The 19,124-nt window shown below is 40.7% G+C and overlaps 1 protein-coding gene across 2 annotated transcripts; it reads left to right on the top strand.

Annotated features, from left to right (window-relative positions):
- Positions 1–2,910: 2,910 nt before the first annotated feature.
- On the top strand, positions 2,911–17,272 carry LOC116719254 (SHC-transforming protein 3). 2 transcript variants are annotated; one of them, XM_032561738.1, is made up of 14 exons: positions 2,911–3,145; positions 3,337–3,406; positions 3,487–3,983; positions 4,885–4,955; positions 9,267–9,327; positions 9,406–9,525; positions 11,574–11,627; positions 12,003–12,054; positions 12,137–12,257; positions 12,335–12,533; positions 13,478–13,547; positions 15,044–15,140; positions 15,230–15,377; positions 16,756–17,272. In XM_032561738.1, the coding sequence occupies exons 2-14, from the start codon at positions 3,355–3,357 to the stop codon at positions 16,882–16,884; spliced, it is 1,671 nt and encodes a 556-aa protein (XP_032417629.1). In that variant the 5' UTR covers positions 2,911–3,145; positions 3,337–3,354; the 3' UTR covers positions 16,885–17,272. The 2 variants fall into 2 exon arrangements, with proteins under 2 accessions (XP_032417629.1, XP_032417628.1); XM_032561737.1 differs by having other exon boundaries at positions 2,911–3,151.
- The last annotated feature ends 1,852 nt before the right edge of the window (positions 17,273–19,124 follow it).

Here is a 19,124-nt window from a genome sequence, read left to right as displayed (position 1 = left end):
ACTTACCAGTCAAAACTTCATACAAAAAGATACGAACTTACTGTTTTACTTTGAAACAGTTAATTTAAATGTCGTCTTGCAACACTTTATTTTTTTGTTGTTAAAATTAATCGAAAGTATATACAAAGTATTTTACTGTATTGTGTCTTCAGTTATTTCCAATAGTATTCACCTTTTAAGGTCTAAATGACGTTTCAGCTAAATTGCGATAACTTACCCATTGTCTCCAGTCATTTTATTTCCAGTAAAGTTCATGCTTGTGTTTTTATGTTAATTTTTTTTATTTTACATTTTCAGAAACACATTAATTGATGCATGTTTTTTACTTTTTTGTTTGTTTTTTCCCCCCCAAAAAACAAATATCTATTTGACATTTTGTTACTGTTTTATTTATTGCCACTATTTTATTGGTCATAAATGTATTTTTTGAAGTGCATTTACTTCCGAAAGGTAAATGGCTGGACGCTTCCTGTTTGTATTTTCCAAATCTACAGGATTAGAGGGATATCCCATATTAAGATGAGCTAAATTTAGATATGTTTTTACAAAGTATTTCACAAATCAATGCTTTTTGAGGCGCATTTTTTTATTTTACTTGTTGAACATGGACATATCTTGTTTACTTTGTGCTGTAGATAATAACCACATTAACTTAATAATTTATTTTCCCTAATTGGTTAAAGGGAAATTCAGAATATGGAAGCTATCCTTCAATAAACAGCATGTTATGCGTAACACAGGGACATTTACCTGTGTTACCTGCTTCAATGCTGTTTGGGGTAAAGTTTTTCTTGGCAGAATTACCAGAACTATTTCTATTAGCTAAATACCAGAATAATGGAAGAAGGAATATGTTGTGAGATTTATTTCTTAATGTCTCTTCATCATATGGTTACATGCATATCTACAGTATATTGTAGCATTATCTTTGAACTGTAAGACTTGGGTCAAACATTCTGGGTTTCCTTCCACACGCTTCTGTTTAACTGGAGTTGTGGCCCATTCCTCCTCACAGAACTGATGTGACTCAGTCAGGTTTGTAGGCCGCCTCGTTCACACACGACTTTTCAGATCTGCTCACAAATTGTCTAGAGCATCGAGATCTGTCCTGCCTGATGGCCATACCAAAAATCTTTGACTGTATGTTGAGAGCTATTGTCTTATTTTAGAAGACACATTTGCGCCTGAGCTTTAACTTCCTGGCTGATGTCTCAGCATGTTGCTTCAACATTTGCACATAATGATCTTTCCTCATGATGCCATCTATTTTATGAGGTGTACCAGTTCCTCCTGGAGCAAAGCAGCCCCAAAACATGATGATGCCACCCCATACTTCACAGCTGGGATGCTGTTTCAAGGCTTACAAGCGTCCCCCTTTTTCCTGCAGATGTAGCAATGGCCAAACAGCAATGGCATGAACATGCCCCCAAATAACGAAGGCCTGTAAACTGAAATATTGCTTCTTCATGCTTTTTTGTAGCAATGGATTCCTTCCTTGCTGAGTAGCTTTTCATTGCTCATTTTTCAACTTAACACATCCATCTGGCCACCGAACCCGTTCCCTTTCTGATGATGATGGTTGGACCTTCCCATCGTGTCTACATGTGTTTGAACAGCTGAATGCGGCATCTCCAAGAATCTGGACATCTTTTTCCAAGGATGAACCAGACTTGTGCAGCGCCACAATTATCTTCCTTAGATAGTGGCTGATTTTCTATATTCTTCTTCTTCTTTTTTTACTTTCCCATTGATTCAAACCAGCAAGCAGTGTATTTGAGGTGTAGTCTTACAATACATCCACAGGTGTGTCTCCCGTTAACACAAATGTCTCAGTTAACCTGTCAGAGATTTCCAAAGCCATAAGATTATCATCCATGACTTTTCCTCCTTGTTTAACATTGTACTTTTTCTGTATGTAATTTTTCTGATCTGGAATACATTAATGAATAAATATGTGATATATGTATATTTTCATTATTGTGACATGTAGCAAATAGAAGCAATTTTATATATTCCATCTGACCTAAAACAAGAGAAGTTTGGTCTGATTTAACTTCGGAAAGTAAGAAAAAAACAAACAAAAAAAAAACAAAACAAGTGTGTCTATCTTTTTACACAGTTTAAGTAAAGTTCTTACACTTTACTTACACTAAGTTCTTAATATTTAGTGTATTATATTATCACTACAAGATTTGCATGTTTTCATGTGTGTTTTTTATCTCTTGTTTGCATGTTTTCATTTGATCTGTATAAAGGTCTGTGCCGCGTTGCTTACATCCGAGTAAAATGTCATGAAAACAGTTCAAAAATAGAAGTGAGGATCTTTTTAATCGGCAGCAAACTCTCTATGTAAAATACTCTCAACACTGGCGCCGGGTATAACGCTCCGATCTGAATCACACGGAAATGCAAATGTTTCATTTAATCCCCTTCCGTTTGTGCGCTCATGCGGGTCATTTGAATAATACCTTCATTGGATACACTACAATTTTTTTTTTTTTTTTTTTTTATCGCAGAGATCAAGTCAGCCCGACCATGTTCCTGCAAAGCAGATGGTAAAAAGTTCATTTCATTCAGAAATCAGATAGGAAGCATTTTGAAGGGAGGAAGCCGAGCTAGTAATGCATTAATAAATGCGCTTTAAAAGCATCTCCAAGGTGCAAATGATGTTAACAGAGAGGGACAAATGCACTCTATTGGCTCTGCTTCAGTGTATAACTGTAGGTGTGTGTGTGTGCATGAGAGGGAGAAAGAGAGAAGGAGAGAGAAAAAGAAAAAGAGAGAGAGAGTGTGTGTGCAGAGCATGAGTCACCCTGCCTTTCTGTGATTGGATGGTAGTTTATCGGTGAGGGAGGGGCAACAGTGCCTTAGGGTCCGTCTGTCAATCTCTCCTCTGGTTCATTCATACATTCATCTGCAGCGTCATAGAGAGAGACATAGGAACTGAGCCAGAGTCTCTCATTCATAAAAAAAAAAGTGACTTCATTCATAAAAGCTGCTCAGTTGATCCATGCCTCAGAGAGAAAACCCTGGATGCCCGGTAAACTGACTGTAAAAGTGTTCAGTCTGGAGGTATGAGACTTTACTCGGCATGACTGCAGCGGAGCAGACAGGATTGTAATCTACACAGGACAGACCCAGACCGGTGAGGGTGAGTTGAATTTGCTGTGATGTGGGGTGGGAATCACATCTGATGAACTGATGATTCCCCCCAAACACGGGGATACATTTGTAAAGAGCAGCTGATTGGCATGGAAAACTAAAAATCAGAACTTTGTTGCTTTTCTCAATGTTGTCATTAATATTATCAGCTCTCTCTTTTCTTCCTTCTGCCAGTGTTCCAGTGCCCTGATTATGCGAGAGCAAACCATACTCAAGTTCAAACCACAGACAGGACTTCTACCAGGTGGGTCTCTTTCAGTGACATTTAATGAGAAGACATTTTCTGCTTATTTGCATCTTTACACTTTTCTCAATCGTCTGCAGGCATGCTGAAACGCACCAAATACAGCCCACTGCGTAACGACTCCTTGACCTCTTTGGAGGATCGCCCTGAAAGATTGCTACCCTCAAAGAGGGACCTTTCCCTAGACTCTGATTTTGCTCAGCTTGATCCCGGGACTCCATCTCCCCATGGATCATCCACCCTGAGGAACTTCATGCCCCGTGTGGCCAGCATCCGGCTGCAAAGTCCAAACTGCCTGAGGAGAGTCCTGAAGGGACAAGCGAACACAATCAGAACTGTCAGTAAACGGGACGACAGAGCAGATTGGAGCTCTTCCCTCGGTGGGTCCTTCTCCTCTGGACCAGACCCGATTCACCCGGCTCTCCTCTCCACAAGGCGTCCCATCACACTGCACCAGATGGCCAGCCTCTCCTGCGCCCCGTGCTCGCAGCAAAGTGACGGGCTCTGCCGCTTGAAGACAGTAGACGACTGTGCAGTGGTGAGGACATCGAACAAAGCAGTTCACCATCACGTGAAGGTACACTTCTGACCACTCTCCATGCCTGCACACTCAAAATCTAGCAACAACTAATGCTGAGGAGAATTTCCATTCCATATGTTTGGGTTTAAGCATCACCACATATTCTCTTTGTGAAGCACAGTTGAGTTTTCTGGATGTCTGTGTTGATTTTGATCAACAGTTTTCGGATAATCGGACACAAAGAAAGCCAAAGAAAGCACACAGACCCTTGACTCATTCTGCTCTTTCCACACTATCATGCTCACTTTCATACGTTCCCCCCCTCCAGTTCTCACGTACAGCTTCCTGTGTAGGCAGTAGTGACTCATCCTGGCTCTCTGCTCCTCTCTAGATCAACTCTGCTTGCTTGCGTGCGTGTGTGTGTGTCTGTGGGGGTGTCTGTGTGTGTGTTTGGTATTAGCAGGGCTCATGCTGTCCCATAAACAGAGGTGTGTTCTCGTGGGTGATTAGGACCAGGACTTGTGAACTGACCGATAGTGGAAAAGAGAACGGACTGTCTGGCTGTCCTCTATAAACAAGCACACACACACACACACACGTATCACACTTCTGCCCACTCACCCCACCCACATGTACACTTATTGATTTGAGCTGGGTTTGCATCAATGGATTTACTCATCCCAGCTCCGGCCTATAGGGCCTGTTTTATTCGAACTCATGACCAATGGGAGAAGGGCTGCAAAAAGTGAGCAAATTGTCGCATGGTGGCATTAATGCCTCTACAATCATCTCCACGTATTTACTATCAAGTTGTGAAATCCGCTGTTTAATGACACTGTGGATATATACAGTGGATTTATGGGACAGAAAGTCACAACAGCTCTGCCTAATGCTGTTTTTGATCATGTTTCTATCTACTTAGTAACTTGTGTTTTGTTTATTTGCTTGTGTTTTGAAGTACATGGGTAGCGTGGAAGTGGTCCAGTCCATGAGGACACTCGACGTTGATACAAGAATGCAAGTCACACGGTACGATAACTCACCCATGGCAAAGATTGTAAATACCTACGTAATTTCTTTCTTTCTTTCTTTCTTTCTTTCTTTCTTTCTTTCTTTCTTTCTTTCTTTCTTTCTTTCTTTCTTTCTTTCTTTCTTTCTCTCTTTCTTTCTTTCTTTCTTTCTTTCTTTCTTTCTTTCTTTCTTTCTTTCTCTTTCTTTCTTTCTTTCTTTCTTTCTTTCTTTCTCTCTTTCTTTCTTTTATTTTCAGTACATTTTCAAAACCCTCAAAAACTTTCTTCCACAGTTTTGTGTGAGTTTCCAAGAAAGGAATGAATTTAGTGCAATTTGGAATAAGGGCCGTAACAACAAAATGTGCAAAAAGTGAAGTGCTGCGAATGCTTTCCAGATGGGCAGCTTACAGGAGCCCCTTCTAATGTCCGGTTAATTGTCCCTTTAGCTACTCCTTGATCAAAAGTCTTTGCACTCATCAATAAACTTGTCATTATCCTGGATGGATATGGGACAGCAGGCTCTGCTTCTAAATTGTTCCACAAATTTCCAGTAGAGTTTCCAGTGTCTGTTTCAGTCAATGGACTTTACCAGTTCAGCAAACCAGTTTATTATGTGGGACCATTTATTTTGGATTGGTTGGTACAATGCTCTTCAGCTTAAAGGCATCTCCAGCTTGCTGCTTTCTGGAGGACTGTATTGTATTCTGTACTTTATTTTTATCCCACTGGAGAACAGTCAGAGTATTTAACTGGGTCTCTGTCTAAAATTTGGTTTGCTTGCTGATGGGAACAAAGGTGTTCCAGCCGTTTCCAGTTTATGATCGACTGGACCCTTTCAGCGGCCTCTGGGTTTTTTTCTGGACTTCTTCAACAATTTACTTTTGTCTGAGGATGACAGGATTTGGGTAACGTGTTTGCAGCTTGTCAACAAGACAGTAATCCTAAACACATTAAAACGTGTTTGGATTAAGCAGACTAGCTTCTGGCTCCGATCTATTGGAAATGAAATTGACTACATTTAAAAGCTGGCACCATGACAGGAAGCCAACGAATTTAATCGAGCTCTGCCATTCTGCCAAGGAAAGCGTCAAAAAATGTGACCGTATCTATCCCAACCTCCTGTCTAACAATGTGTAACTCGCCCATAAGGATTTTGAAATTGAAGACGAAGGTAAACGTTTCCCCAACACTGAAAGTGTTTTTTCTTTTTTTAGCAGTACAAATTTAAAGTAAAAACTGCCTTACTTAAGCTTTGGGTGGTTTGTATTAATTTCGGGACAAAGGCCTGCTTTGCAAACGCAAATAATGCAGATTTTGAAGTATGCGCACAATATAATCAACAGCCATGAAGTTGGAGAAGCTCAAAGGAGAAAAGATGTTTTCTCTGTCAGTAATGTGATTTAGAGTTGTCCACATAGACAGACAGGAAGAGGTCATGGTGAGGTCTGCAAGTACCAGTAATCATTCTGAGAAAAGAGCTTGAAGGATTCCAGAAAGTCTGATTACAAATAGCTGAAAAGCAGGGAAATTCACCAGACATGTTCTGCATTTTTACATTAGACCTACAGTATCTAAATTCAAGTGTCAGATATATATTTTTTCCAAATCAGCAGTTAATGAAATGCTTGTGTACTTTAGAAACAAATCTAGCAACGAGATAAAGATCGTGTAGTTTTTTTTTACCCCTCCAGGGGGTCTTTTGTGGGCTCTAGTGTCCCTTATATGATAGTAGGCTGACAGGAAATGGGGAAGGAGAGGGGGGAAGACATGCGGCAAATGTCGTCGGGTCTGGGAGTCGAACCCGCGACAGCCGCGTCGAGGACTCAAGGCCTCCATATACGGGTCGCGCTAACCACTACGCCACCACGGCACGCCACAAGATCGTGTAGTTTGAAAGAAAATTAAACAACAGTTCTTCAAATTGAGTATTTAGAAAAACAAAGTCAATATATAGTTCTACTGGTCTCCGGTGTCTACTGGAGACACTTTGAAAAAAACTTTGAGTTCTTTATCCTGCTTAGTTAAATGCTATCAAAAAAAAGAGAAAGCTGAAGACCAAAATACAGGAACGTTTAAGCATTCGTCTAATGCATTATTGATATATTTGCTGATTTTGTGCATGTGTTTAAGAGAGCAGCGACATCCCTTTCACTCCAAGCTTGACGTTACATTTGCCAAAGCGGGCATGTGTAGCTTATTATTTATTTTCAAAGAGGGGAAATTAAATTAAATGTATAATGTTTCATAAACCGGGGCTTTCTCGTCAACATTTGATATTGACATCCTAGTGCAGAATGCCAACACACAGCAACCTCTGTTAACAACAGCGCTGCTGAGTGATGGGCCAGAAAATCCAATTAGATGAATTTCCTCCTAATGATCTCTCATAGTCTTATTAAAAAGCGAGCTGGAGAGGGAGAACACATCCATTACATGAAACCCGTTTTCAAGGAGGATAAATGTTCTTCCAGGAAAACAACCTAGTTGCTTACACAGTTATGTGTGTTTTTATGCTTTTGCATTTCTGACCTGAGCATCGGCTCTCAGAAGTCATCTGGGCATTCGGATGGAGCTTTTTAACTTCTTCGGGGAACACATTTTTGCTGCAGTAAAACAAGAATCCCGTTATATGTAACCATCTTTATTCTCTTGACCATAATTTTGTATGAAAAATTAGCCTATAAAATAACACATCTAAGGACTTTTCTTCTGAGAGTTCTTACCAAACACATTGGTAGGAACACGCTTTCACACACACACACAAACACACGCCCAGACACAAAAATCAAGTCGGCCATGAAAGCTTGTTGGATCCTGCTTCACTGCAGACGCAGCACCAGTCCACCTGTCGATCTCCTGCTGCATTTTGCCCTCATTTGTGCACAAGACCCTGAGATACTCGAACTCCCCCACTGGGGGGTGGACCATGTCCCCATCTCTATCCTTTTCCGGCTCAGGATGCCTCTGATTTGGAGGCACTGGTCCTCATCCTGGCCACTTCATCCTCAGCTGCGCACCACTCCACAAAAAGCTGGAGGTCGTGACCCGATGAAGCCAGCAGGCGCCACATCATCTGCAAAAAGCAGCAGTGCAGTCCTGCTGCCCCCACTGACATGCCGGGTGGTATTTCATATTTGTTTTGTAAGCTGTGTGCAAATATTGCCCAGCATTTCCCTGTTCCTTCTTCAGTCTGCAGTTTAGTGAAATATTTAACACTGTTTTACCAAATTATGATAGATTTTGATTTGCTAGACAACTAGGAAAACTTTACGGCATCACTCCGATCCACTTAAGTAGGTCCAGATGAGTTTTGCGTTGTGCAGAGGCCTTGTTCATGCCTCATGTAACTAGATTTTTACCCCCTGGATTCTTTAAATTCTTTCATGCTCAGTGTTCCCAATTTGTTAGCAAATAATTTAGTTAGTTGATAAACTGTCTAGTATTATAACTGTGCACCAGAGCACATGTGTGTTTCACTACAATAATGTTGAATTCCTTCCTTCTTTTTTACTCCCTTTAACACACTGCTGAAATTTTGGAACTATTTTCTATTATATTTAGAGTTTGTCTTGATCATGAATCATTTTAACTTCGGTAAAATAGTTTCTATTAAGAACAATATTTTTCAGAACAACGAAAAACTAATGATGCATGAATCAATTGACCAGAGTTTGGAATGAAGCTGGGAATTTTAGCCATTTTTAATCAGTAAACACATCCAGCCAACAACAGGAGCTTTGATGCACTTTTGTGAGTTTAATTTTAAGAAAATCATATAAAGGTTTGGGACATAAACTTTGAACTTATGGTGCACTGAATGTTAACAAGCCTTTACAACTTGGCTTTATCTGGTGTCTTTGTTTTTGTTCAATAGAGCTTGAATTAAATCCTTTAATTTGATTTTTATTGGGTGGGGGGCCATGGGGTATTTTTACCAAGACTAAATGTTTGAGTTGTTCAGCCTAAAATATTAATTTTAGATAAATAAAACAACTGCTAAATGAATTGTTTTGAAACCATATGCAATTTTAGCTTCTGAAAAGTGGTGGATTTGCAATATAATACAACATTATTCTTATTTTTTTATAAGGTAGGATTTTATTTCACATACTACTATAAAAATATTAATTTGTATTCTTCCTCTGTCTAAGTTACTATAAGGAACAAATGTAACCCTGCTTGTTGTACACTGGCTGCTTCTAATGTGTTTTTTCTCCTTTTGTCACATGCATCACAAGTCACAGGACGCACCGAATCCCTTCTTTACAAAGGTATCTCTGTGCTTGTGCGCTCGACTGTTTACATGCTTCATATCTGTGTTTATGTGCAGGGAGGCAATTAGCAGACTGTGTGAGAGGACTTCAGTGAAATCTTTGCTGAGAACTAAGAGGGTAAGTGCGGTATAAACAAGCAGGGAGAGCATTCAGATGACTGATCGGTGGAGTAACTGGGATTTTTGTCGTCATCAGCCTCCGTGTAAAGGGATTTCTGCTGTTTTGGGTCAGATCAACATGCAGTTTTCTGGGAGCAGAGCCATCCTGACAGTGTCCACAGACAGTTTGTCTCTGATCACAGCCTCCAACTTACAGGTACAACTTACCTCCCTCATATAATATATATATACAGTACAGACCAAAAGTTTAGACACAACTGTGTGTCCAAACTTTTGGTCTGTACTGTATATATACACAGTATATATATATATATATATACCCTGAGATACTCGAACTATATATATACACACTGCTCAAAAAAATAAAGGGAACACTCAAATAACACATCCTAGATCTGAATGAAAGAAATATTCTCATTGAATACTTTGTTCTGTACAAAGTTGAATGTGTTGACAACAAAATCACACAAAAATCGTCAATGGAAATCAAATTTATTAACCAATGGAGGCCTGGATTTGGAGCCACACACAAAATTAAAGTGAAATAACACTACACGCTGAGCCAACTTTAATGTAATGTCCTTAAAACAAGTCAAAATGAGGCTCAGTATTGTGTGTGGCCTCCACGTGCCTGTATGACCTCCCTACAACGCCTGGGCATGCTCCTGATGAGGTGGCGGATGGTCTCCTGAGGGATCTCCTCCCAGACCTGGACTAAAGCATCCGCCAACTCCTGGACAGTCTGTGGTGCAACGTGACGTTGGTGGATGGAGCGAGACATGATGTCCCAGATGTGCTCAATCGGATTCAGGTCTGGGGAACAGGTTGGCCAGTCCATAGCTTCAATGCCTTCATCTTGCAGGAACTGCTGACACACTCCAGCCACATGAGGTCTAGCATTGTCCTGCATTAGGAGGAACCCAGGGCCAACCGCACCAGCATATGGTCTCACAAGGGGTCTGAGGATCTCATCTCGGTACCTAATGGCAGTCAGGCTACCTCTGGTGAGCACATGGAGGGCTGTGCGGCCCTCCAAAGAAATGCCACCCCACACCATTACTGACCCACTGCCAAACCGGTCATGCTGAAGGATGTTGCAGGCAGCAGACCGCTCTCCACGGCGTCTCCAGACTCTGTCATGTCTGTCACATGTGCTCAGTGTGAACCTGCTTTCATCTGTGAAGAGCACAAGGCGCCAGTGGCGAATTTGCCAATCCTGGTGTTCTCTGGCAAATGCCAAGCGTCCTGCACGGTGTTGGGCTGTGAGCACAACCCCCATCTGTGGATGTCGGGCCCTCATACCATCCTCATGGAGTCGGTTTCTAACCGTTTGTGCAGACACATGCACATTTGTGGCCTGCTGGAGGTCATTTTGCAGGGCTCTGGCAGTGCTCCTCCTGTTCCTTCTTGCACAAAGGCAGAGGTAGCGGTCCTGCTGCTGGGTTGTTGCCCTCCTATGGCCTCCTCCACTTCTCCTGGTGTACTGGCTTGTCTCCTGGTAGCGCCTCCAGCCTCTGGACACTACGCTGACAGACACAGCAAACCTTCTTGCCACAGCTCGCATTGATGTGCCATCCTGGATGAGCTGCACTACCTGAGCCACTTGTGTGGGTTGTGGAGTCCGTCTCATGCTACCACGAGTGTGAAAGCACCACCAACATTCAAAACTGACCAAAACATCAGCCAGACAGCATAGGTACTGAGAAGTGGTCTGTGGTCCCAACTGCAGAACCACTCCTTTATTGAGTGTGTCTTGCTAATTGCCAATAATTTCCACCTGTTGTCTATTCCATTTGCACAACAGCAGGTGAAATTGATTGTCAATCAGTGTTGCTTCCTAAGTGGACAGTTTGATTTCACAGAAGTTTGATTTACTTGGAGTTATATTGTGTTGTTTAAGTGTTCCCTTAATTTTTTTGAGCAGTGTATATATATATATATATATAGACCCTGAGATACTCGAACTATATATATATATATATATATATATATATATATATATACAGTACAGACCAAAAGTTTGGACACAACTGTGTACTGTACTCAATACAGACCAAAGGTTTGGACACACTTTCTCATTGAATTCAATGAGAAGGTGCGTCCAAACCTTTGGTCTGTACTGTATATATACAGTATATATATATATATATATATATATATATATATATATATATATATAATTTTTATTTTTTCTAACAACAGTATAAAAAAACTGTTTATGTGTCCCTCCCTTCTCTTCCACAGATGATTGTCAACCATCCCATGCAGGGCATTTCATTTGCCTCCGGAGGAGACCCAGTATGTTTTTTGTTTTCGAATATTCCACATGAACAAACATTTTCAGGTTAATAGCAATGCAAAAAATTTACTAGGTTTTATACAATGTATTGTATTGCTTATGCTATTATTTTTAAAATGTAGAATTAGGCCAGAAAGCTTGAATTAAAATTTCTTTCCTGATTAAAGTCAATCTATTAGCTGAGCTCGAGTTGTGCTAAGACTGAATATTTAGATTCACTGGTCTAACTCTAACTCAGGTCAGGTCCAAAAATCTTAACTTTAACTTAAATCTTACTCTACACACTTTACCTCCATCTACAGATGTTGGACTTTAATGTGTCATAATTATGCTCCTATTTATGACTAATTTAGCCTCTTTAAATGTATTCACAGGACATGTCAGACTATATTGCATACGTTGCGAAGGACGTCATTAATAATAGAGGTAGGGCTCATTTTTTAGGCCACAAAAAGCTCCAGATATTTGAATTATGGGAATGATGCGTCTCCTTTTCACTATCGGGTAGAGTGCCATATCATGGAGTGTCCCCAAGGTCGGGCCGGTGAAATTATCAGCACCATCGGGCTGGCCTTTGAGACGCGCTTCCGGCAGCTTCTCAGCCAGACATCAACGCTCCTCTCCCCAAGGTCATAAAGTTATTAGTGAGTCAGCGTGTTGTCAGACACGGCAACATCTGAACATCACGGTTGTGGTTTTTATTCAGGTCTGTGGTTAGGATATGTCCAAGATGGAGCCCCAAAGAGGCATCAGTGGAGCAAAAGACCAAGCAGAAGGAAGAGGTCACCGAGCAGCCGGACTACTATAACGTCACCACGGGAAAAAACTTTTTTTCACTGGTTGGCGGCAAAGAGGGCAAGCAGGTGTCAAAGGAGGAGAAGAAACAGGAGCCTGATATTCAGGAGGTAAGAGTGCTTTAAAATCTGTTATGTGCTGAGTTGAGCTATCTTACCATACACAATCATGAGTCAAAACTGTCTTGGGTCATATTTTGCTCTTTCTAACATTTTGTGACTCATTTTGATGCCGTTTCCTCCTGTACTTGATTCCTAATACCATGTATGCTGTAAGTCTAAAACTAAAAGCTAATAATCTGTAAGTAGCAGTAAGGAGATATAGATTTTTCACTTAGCTAAATAATTGAAAACTAAATAAAACATTTGTCGTCCTGGTGATAATTTGTAATTTAACATATTGATCTGGGATAAATATCTTTTGTATAATTGAGCAGCTCAGTGACTCAGTTCCCTGATGGAAGCTGCAGGATGTAGCTGAAAGCCTTAGGGTTAGTTTATTCAGCAGCAATTGAGTTAAAAAAACAAACAAACAAATAAATAAATAAAGTTTTGTCCTTCAATTTAAGCAATAGATTGTAATATTTGAAACACGATCACTTCTAAAACACTTCATTCTTAAAACAAACTTTAAGAATGAAAAATATAAGTCAAGAAATGTTTCCTTTTTCAAATTGTTCTGAATTAGTTCATTAAAGCCAGTCATTTATACGAGTACACCTCGGGGTGGCCCTGCACAGCGTAACTCCATCTGTGGGTCACTGGGGAAGAACAACTGAACAGGAAATGCCTTTCTCACTAGTTTGTAATAGAGGACGCTCTTCAGTCACTTCCAACAATCGTTGTGAGAATTGAATCAGCGACTTTCCTGTCACGACCTCACATCTCTAACCTACAGGCCATGGGTCTTGTTACGTTCATAAACAGCTGCTCACGCAGGACACACACACACACCCACCCCCCCCCACACACACACACACACGCACACACACCCCACGCACACACTTTGACAAAGATATCTATTACATTTGGTTTGCATGACTCATCTGTTGCAGGTCTGCTTGTCTCGGCCGGTTTCGCTCCATGACTACTCAGTCAGAGAAGAAACTTCAGCTCCATCTGCAGGTGAATGTCAGAGATGAGGCTGCAGGAGAGAAAGTTCTGTGGACGGTGTAGGCTTACACAGGACTGACGCATAGAAAAGTTTCCTAACACGTTTTCAACATTTTCCTTAACACTCAATAATCTTATTCTCAGGCTGTGTTCACACTGCAGACTGAAGTGATCCAATTCCGATATTTTGTCAAATCGGATGTTTTTTGCCAGGGCCGTTCACACTGCCACACATACAGTATGCGACCTGTATGTGTTCTGCAGTCTGAACGGGCAAAGGACCTGAAAGTGTCCCGCATGCGCAGTAGAGGGCGCAATGGCGTCAGAGTTCTCAGTGTTCTGCCAGCCACCATAAAAAGACGACGTGCTCAGTATTTGCGGAAGTAAATATGGAGGCTAACGGTGGAGCAAAGCGTACATATTTGAAATTGTTGTCCGACCGGAGCTGCATATTAACAACTTAATCCTCATTATAGTCCGTCGTGGTTGTTGTTATATGTCCCGCTTGCGCGTATCAGGGCGCAGAATAGTGAGATTTGTCCAGTATCAGTGACGTTCAGTTCGGATGAATGCGACCTGAACGTTAGGCCGCATTTGAATCGGATACGTAACGGATATGGGTCGCATTCGAAAAGAATCCGACCTGTGCTGTTCAGACGGTCATGAAAAGATCAGAAACAGATCGCATTACGTAAAAAAAAAAAAATCGGAATTGGGTCACTTGAGGAGCAAATAATTCACTTAAAAAGTCAAAGGCAGAGTTTGACTAACTAGTTTAGACATTAACTTAACAGGTGGACATCAGTTGGTGTCTGATCTGTTTAAACTGCCTGATTAATATGTGAAGGTGCAATCTGTTGTGTACTTTAAAATATATATTTTTTCATAATTTAGTATAGTATTTATTTTTGATTTTTTTTGTATAGTAGCAGTGAGAGTTTTGCAGGATTATTCATTCACAACTTGAAATAAATCACTGTTTATACAACGGCTGTGTGTAAGTGAGTGCACACTTGAGATTTAACAGGGAAGCCCAGGCCAGTGTGATTTGATTAAATGTCCAAACATAGTCAAAACAGGAACCAATATGTTCACGCCAGCTGCTAACACTAAACTTTTGTCAGTGATGTGCTTCTTAAAAAGGATATAAATTCAATTTTGTGTGTTTAAATTTAAAATCCTCATTTTTTTCTTCAGGCGATTGTTCGGGATAGCCCTTCTATGACACACAGGAGCTGAGTGAAATCTGTTTTTCCTCTGTGGTGAATCTACTTACTTCACTGCATTAAAATGAGGCCATCAAAATATAGACATTATTGGCTTTAGTTTAAAACACTATTTTGAATCCCAAGCAGGAGCTTCAGCTCCTTTACATGAAGAGTTTGTGCAAGTTGAAACGTGTGTATTGCAGCTGATAATATCCTGTAAATCTTGTAGGAATGTACTGCACACCATTAAAATTCAGCTCTCTTTTTTCCTGTATTTCCTCTTGGTTTTGTCTCCACCAGACTCTGTGCAGTGTGATGACAGTGGAGAACAACACCCTCCCCTCTTCGACACCCCAGTCCAGAGCTTAATTTACCAGGAAGTCTGGTTCCACGGCAGGTGGGGAGAATCATCATACCAGCAAATTGTCAGGTTTCAGATTTTTTTTCCCCATTATTTCACAGCATCTTCATGTCCCTCGTTTCCAGGCTGGACAGAGAAAAGGCAGAGTCTCTCCTCACCTGCAGCGGGGATTTCCTGGTCAGAGAAAGCAGCTCGGCCTCCGGTCAATACGTCCTCAGTGGGATGGAGGGCGCCACTGTGCGACATATACTGCTGGTGGATTCACACGGGCAGGTAGTGTGCTGTTATCCTACCTCTTTAAATTGAACTCATTTTGACACGAAACAGACATAAACTTCATTGCATTTTATCTGGATTTTAAGTGACAGAGCGACAAAAGGTAAGCCATACATGTGAAGTAAAAGGAAGGTGATCTGTAGTTGCAAACCTAAAACGTTGAGGCGATCCACACAACCTGACGAGCTTAGCTCAGCAAGGAGAGCATTAATCGAGAGCATCATATCGTATCTGGAGGAGCTGCAGCTATAAGAAGAGACCACTCAGGTGGGACAATCTGAAGACGGGGCAGGCTTTGGCTGCACACTCCACAGTTCCTGCATAACAGATGAGATTGACAAATTGTGGAAAGAAAACGAAAGAAAGTCCTGCTTGAAGTTGGCCTCAAGCAATGGAGGGGGCAAAGCAAATATGTGGATCTATCTTTTTTACCTCTATTTGCGGCAGAAACCTAATACTCCACACTAGCCTAAACTACATGTGTCAAACTAAAGGACCATGGGCCAAATCCGGACCGCCATAGCTACTTATATGGCCCTTAAGACAGCCTCATAAATAACCCTTCAAGATAACAATTGTGGGCTTAGATGTTATTTTATCAGTCAAATCAATTCAGTTTGTATAGTGCCAAATGGAATTAATGTGAAGATATATGTTCAACTATTTAATTTTAAGAAAAGCTTTAATATTTTAACAGTTTAACAGGCTATTTTTAATACATTCTGACACAGCAGGTGTCATGAAATTCGGTGAAGGTGGTGAGGCAGACGCAGCGAACCCAGCTTTAGGAAGTGAAATGATGATTTTAATATCGATACCAAAAAATACAAAGTCCAACAATCCAGGCAGCACAGCAAGAGCAGAAGGCTAAGGCTCAATAACTGGTAGCAAACTGGAAACTAAATGGGCAGCAAGTAAGACAGGAGAGATCCGACAAGGACCCAACAAAGAACAAGAAACACAGGTGGGTATAAATACACAGAGGGTAATCAGGGAACAAGACACACCTGGGAACAATCAAGGGGTAGACAGGACAACACAGAGACTCAATAGACACAAAAACCTAAAATAAACACAGAAAAACTCAAATCCCCACCGCAGGCCCTTTGAGGACATTCATAATCTCTGTGTGGCCCGAAATGAAAGTGAGTTTGACATCCCTGCCCTAAACAAACAATTCTCATGGTGGAACACAGTGGGGGCAGCATCATGCTGTGGGAATACTTAGTTTAGATGATGACATATTTATGTTTTAGGATGGTCTAGACTACAATGAAATAGATAATCTTCTTTTATGAATACTTCAAGTGGAATAAAAAATTTTTCGAGGCACTGTTGATGTTTTCTGAGTTTTCATCTGTTTTTGTGTAATCAGGTGCGAACACGGGACCAGGTGTTCCAGAGCATCGGTCACCTGGTCCAATTCCACATGGAGAAGCAGACGCCCATCTTCTCTGGAAGCAGCAAGCTGCGTCTGAAGCAGCCGATCCTGCAATCACAGTAACACCGAGAGACTACGAAATGTAAATACAAGATTCGAGCCCCAAAAATGAAAAAAAAAAAGTTTTTTAAAAATCAACAAATAAATAAGGTTCATCGTCACATTTAGCAGCCTGATAAAATTAAACAAACTGTAAATTCACAAGTTCAGAATTACAGTGAGCTGTGACTTTTTGAGGGGCGGAAAAATGCGTGTACAGTTCTTGAGCTAACTTCCTGTCCATTTGTTTCTGTCCGTCATGAGTAAATTGTCAGCCCCTCCGTCCCACATTGAGAGCAGCTGCTCGCCTGCGGAACATCCGGCCTCCTCCATGCAGACTTTGCTGGCCTTTACTCGAAGTTTAAGCACAATCTCTGCTGCCTGGAGGAAATGACCAGAATGCTGGTTTACTTTTCCAAATCATTTTTCTTTTTTATGATAAATTTAACCTGTGTTAAATTTTTTTTTTCTTTTGGATTTCTTGTTCTGATTTCGTGTGCCTGACTCATATTATGCTGTCACTTTCTTCACTTTCTCTTTGCATTAAGAACATAGAAACAGAAAGAACGTGCCAAAATGACATGTTTCGTTTTTATCAGATAAATGGCTGAGAAATGTTAAGATATTCTGTTTTCTGTGAAGCAAAAATAAATCTAGAGTTATTTTGCATAAAACCTCTGCAGTTTCTGTATTATTTACTCTCATCAATCTTTAAACATCTTAATACCCCATCCGTCCGTCTGTCCTTCTGTCCATCCATTTTATGGAGGGTTTCTAAGGCGTTATCAGGTGAAAAGATGCATTAAAATTTTATGCCCAACACACCCCAACTGACTCATTTTCATAGAAAGAAGAATCAAATAATTGGGCATTCTGCATTTTGTTCCGAATATGTCCATTATGTTTTAATATGACATTATTTATATTGTATTAATCAAAGCTTTTCATTTGTATTATAATTATTGACACCTCTTCAATTGTTCAATCATTTATTTTAGTTTTTTCTGCTCCACCTCTGCATTTTCTCATTCGGTTATTGAACCGAATGACGAAACAATAACTGGAAATGAAATTGCAAAAATGTGGATATTGACACTTAGATTTGTATGTTTTCTTTCACTTTTGAGGTCCCGTGGAGGACCAACTCCACAGAACTCAAAACTGCAGCTGTGTTTTCCATCGAATTTAAAAGGTTGCATCAGGGTATGTGGCTCGTTACTGTTGTAGCCACTGTTGACCACAAGATGGTGCTGTGGGTCTTCATCGAGCCTCTGTCCTGAAAGTATATAAAATATGTCCTGTTGATTGGTCAAATGGTCTCGTGAAGGACTGGCAGTCTGCTGGTAGTTTATCTTTCGCCTGGTGACAGCTGGGATAGACTCCGGCCGCTCCATGACCCCGGACAGGAAGAGCGGGTTTAAAAGGAAATGATACATAGAATGAAGCCTGCTAGGGTTTCCTAAACTACAGTATTTGTTTTCCTTCTTGTGCAATGTATATTACGTCTTATTATGAAAAGGAGCCAATGCAAGTTTGTAGAAAAGACAGACATAAATAAAAACAATAATTCCCTTCGTTTCTGTAGCAAATCTGTTGGTCTGAAACAGATGTGTGCGAGATGGAACAGTAAAAACAGCTGGTTATCACCAGCTTACAATAGCTGCTACTAGGCTTTAGTTTTCTGCTGCCTGTTACTTATTCACCTTATAGCAGTAAAAGATGCTAAAGTGTGCTAAAAACGCAAATTTTAACAGCTTTCATGTGACTGAGAGAAGCCTGGGAGGTCTCTCCTGTCCTAATCAGCCTGAGTAAAGCTCGTTAGGGTGAGACCAAGGAAGAACCAACAGCTGATATTCTTTTGAGTGGTACAAGAAAAGATAAATACTGAAAGGGTATCTTAGTGAAAGAAAAAACAAACACTTGAAGCCTTTCTGTTCTGAAGATGTGAGATGCTATCAGGGCATTCGTAACTTCCTCACAATCCCAAACTTGCGGAACATCCGATAGCGCAGGAAGTGGAGCTGCTTGAAGTGTTATCTCCTGTGTTTCCTACGCATTTAATGCACAATTTCAGTCTCATCACAGTGTGAGCGTAATTTGAATTAGTTGGTCCAAAGATCCACGGGGGTTTCAAGTTTAAGAATAAGACCTACAAATACAAAATGTGAAATGAAATGAAGCAGACTGACTGATTCGGTTTTATCCTCGCATATTTTCTCTGAGTCACAGGAACCTCTCCCAGAAAGTGTCACCAAGAACAACAA

The sequence above is a fragment of the Xiphophorus hellerii genome, chromosome 4 (assembly GCF_003331165.1).
Source record: "Xiphophorus hellerii strain 12219 chromosome 4, Xiphophorus_hellerii-4.1, whole genome shotgun sequence".
NCBI classification, from domain to species: Eukaryota; Metazoa; Chordata; class Actinopteri; order Cyprinodontiformes; family Poeciliidae; genus Xiphophorus; species Xiphophorus hellerii.
This window is presented reverse-complemented; position numbering and strand designations above follow the sequence as displayed.

Excerpts from the sequence above, each read along its gene's own strand:
- LOC116719254 (XM_032561738.1), top strand. The coding sequence starts at position 3,355 with ATGCGAGAGCAAACCATACTCAAGTTCAAACCACAGACAGGACTTCTA. Across the intron at positions 3,407-3,486 it reads ACAGACAGGACTTCTACCAG|GCATGCTGAAACGCACCAAA; the intron begins GTGGGTCTCTTT and ends AATCGTCTGCAG. Across the intron at positions 12,258-12,334 it reads TCAACGCTCCTCTCCCCAAG|GTCTGTGGTTAGGATATGTC; the intron begins GTCATAAAGTTA and ends GTTTTTATTCAG.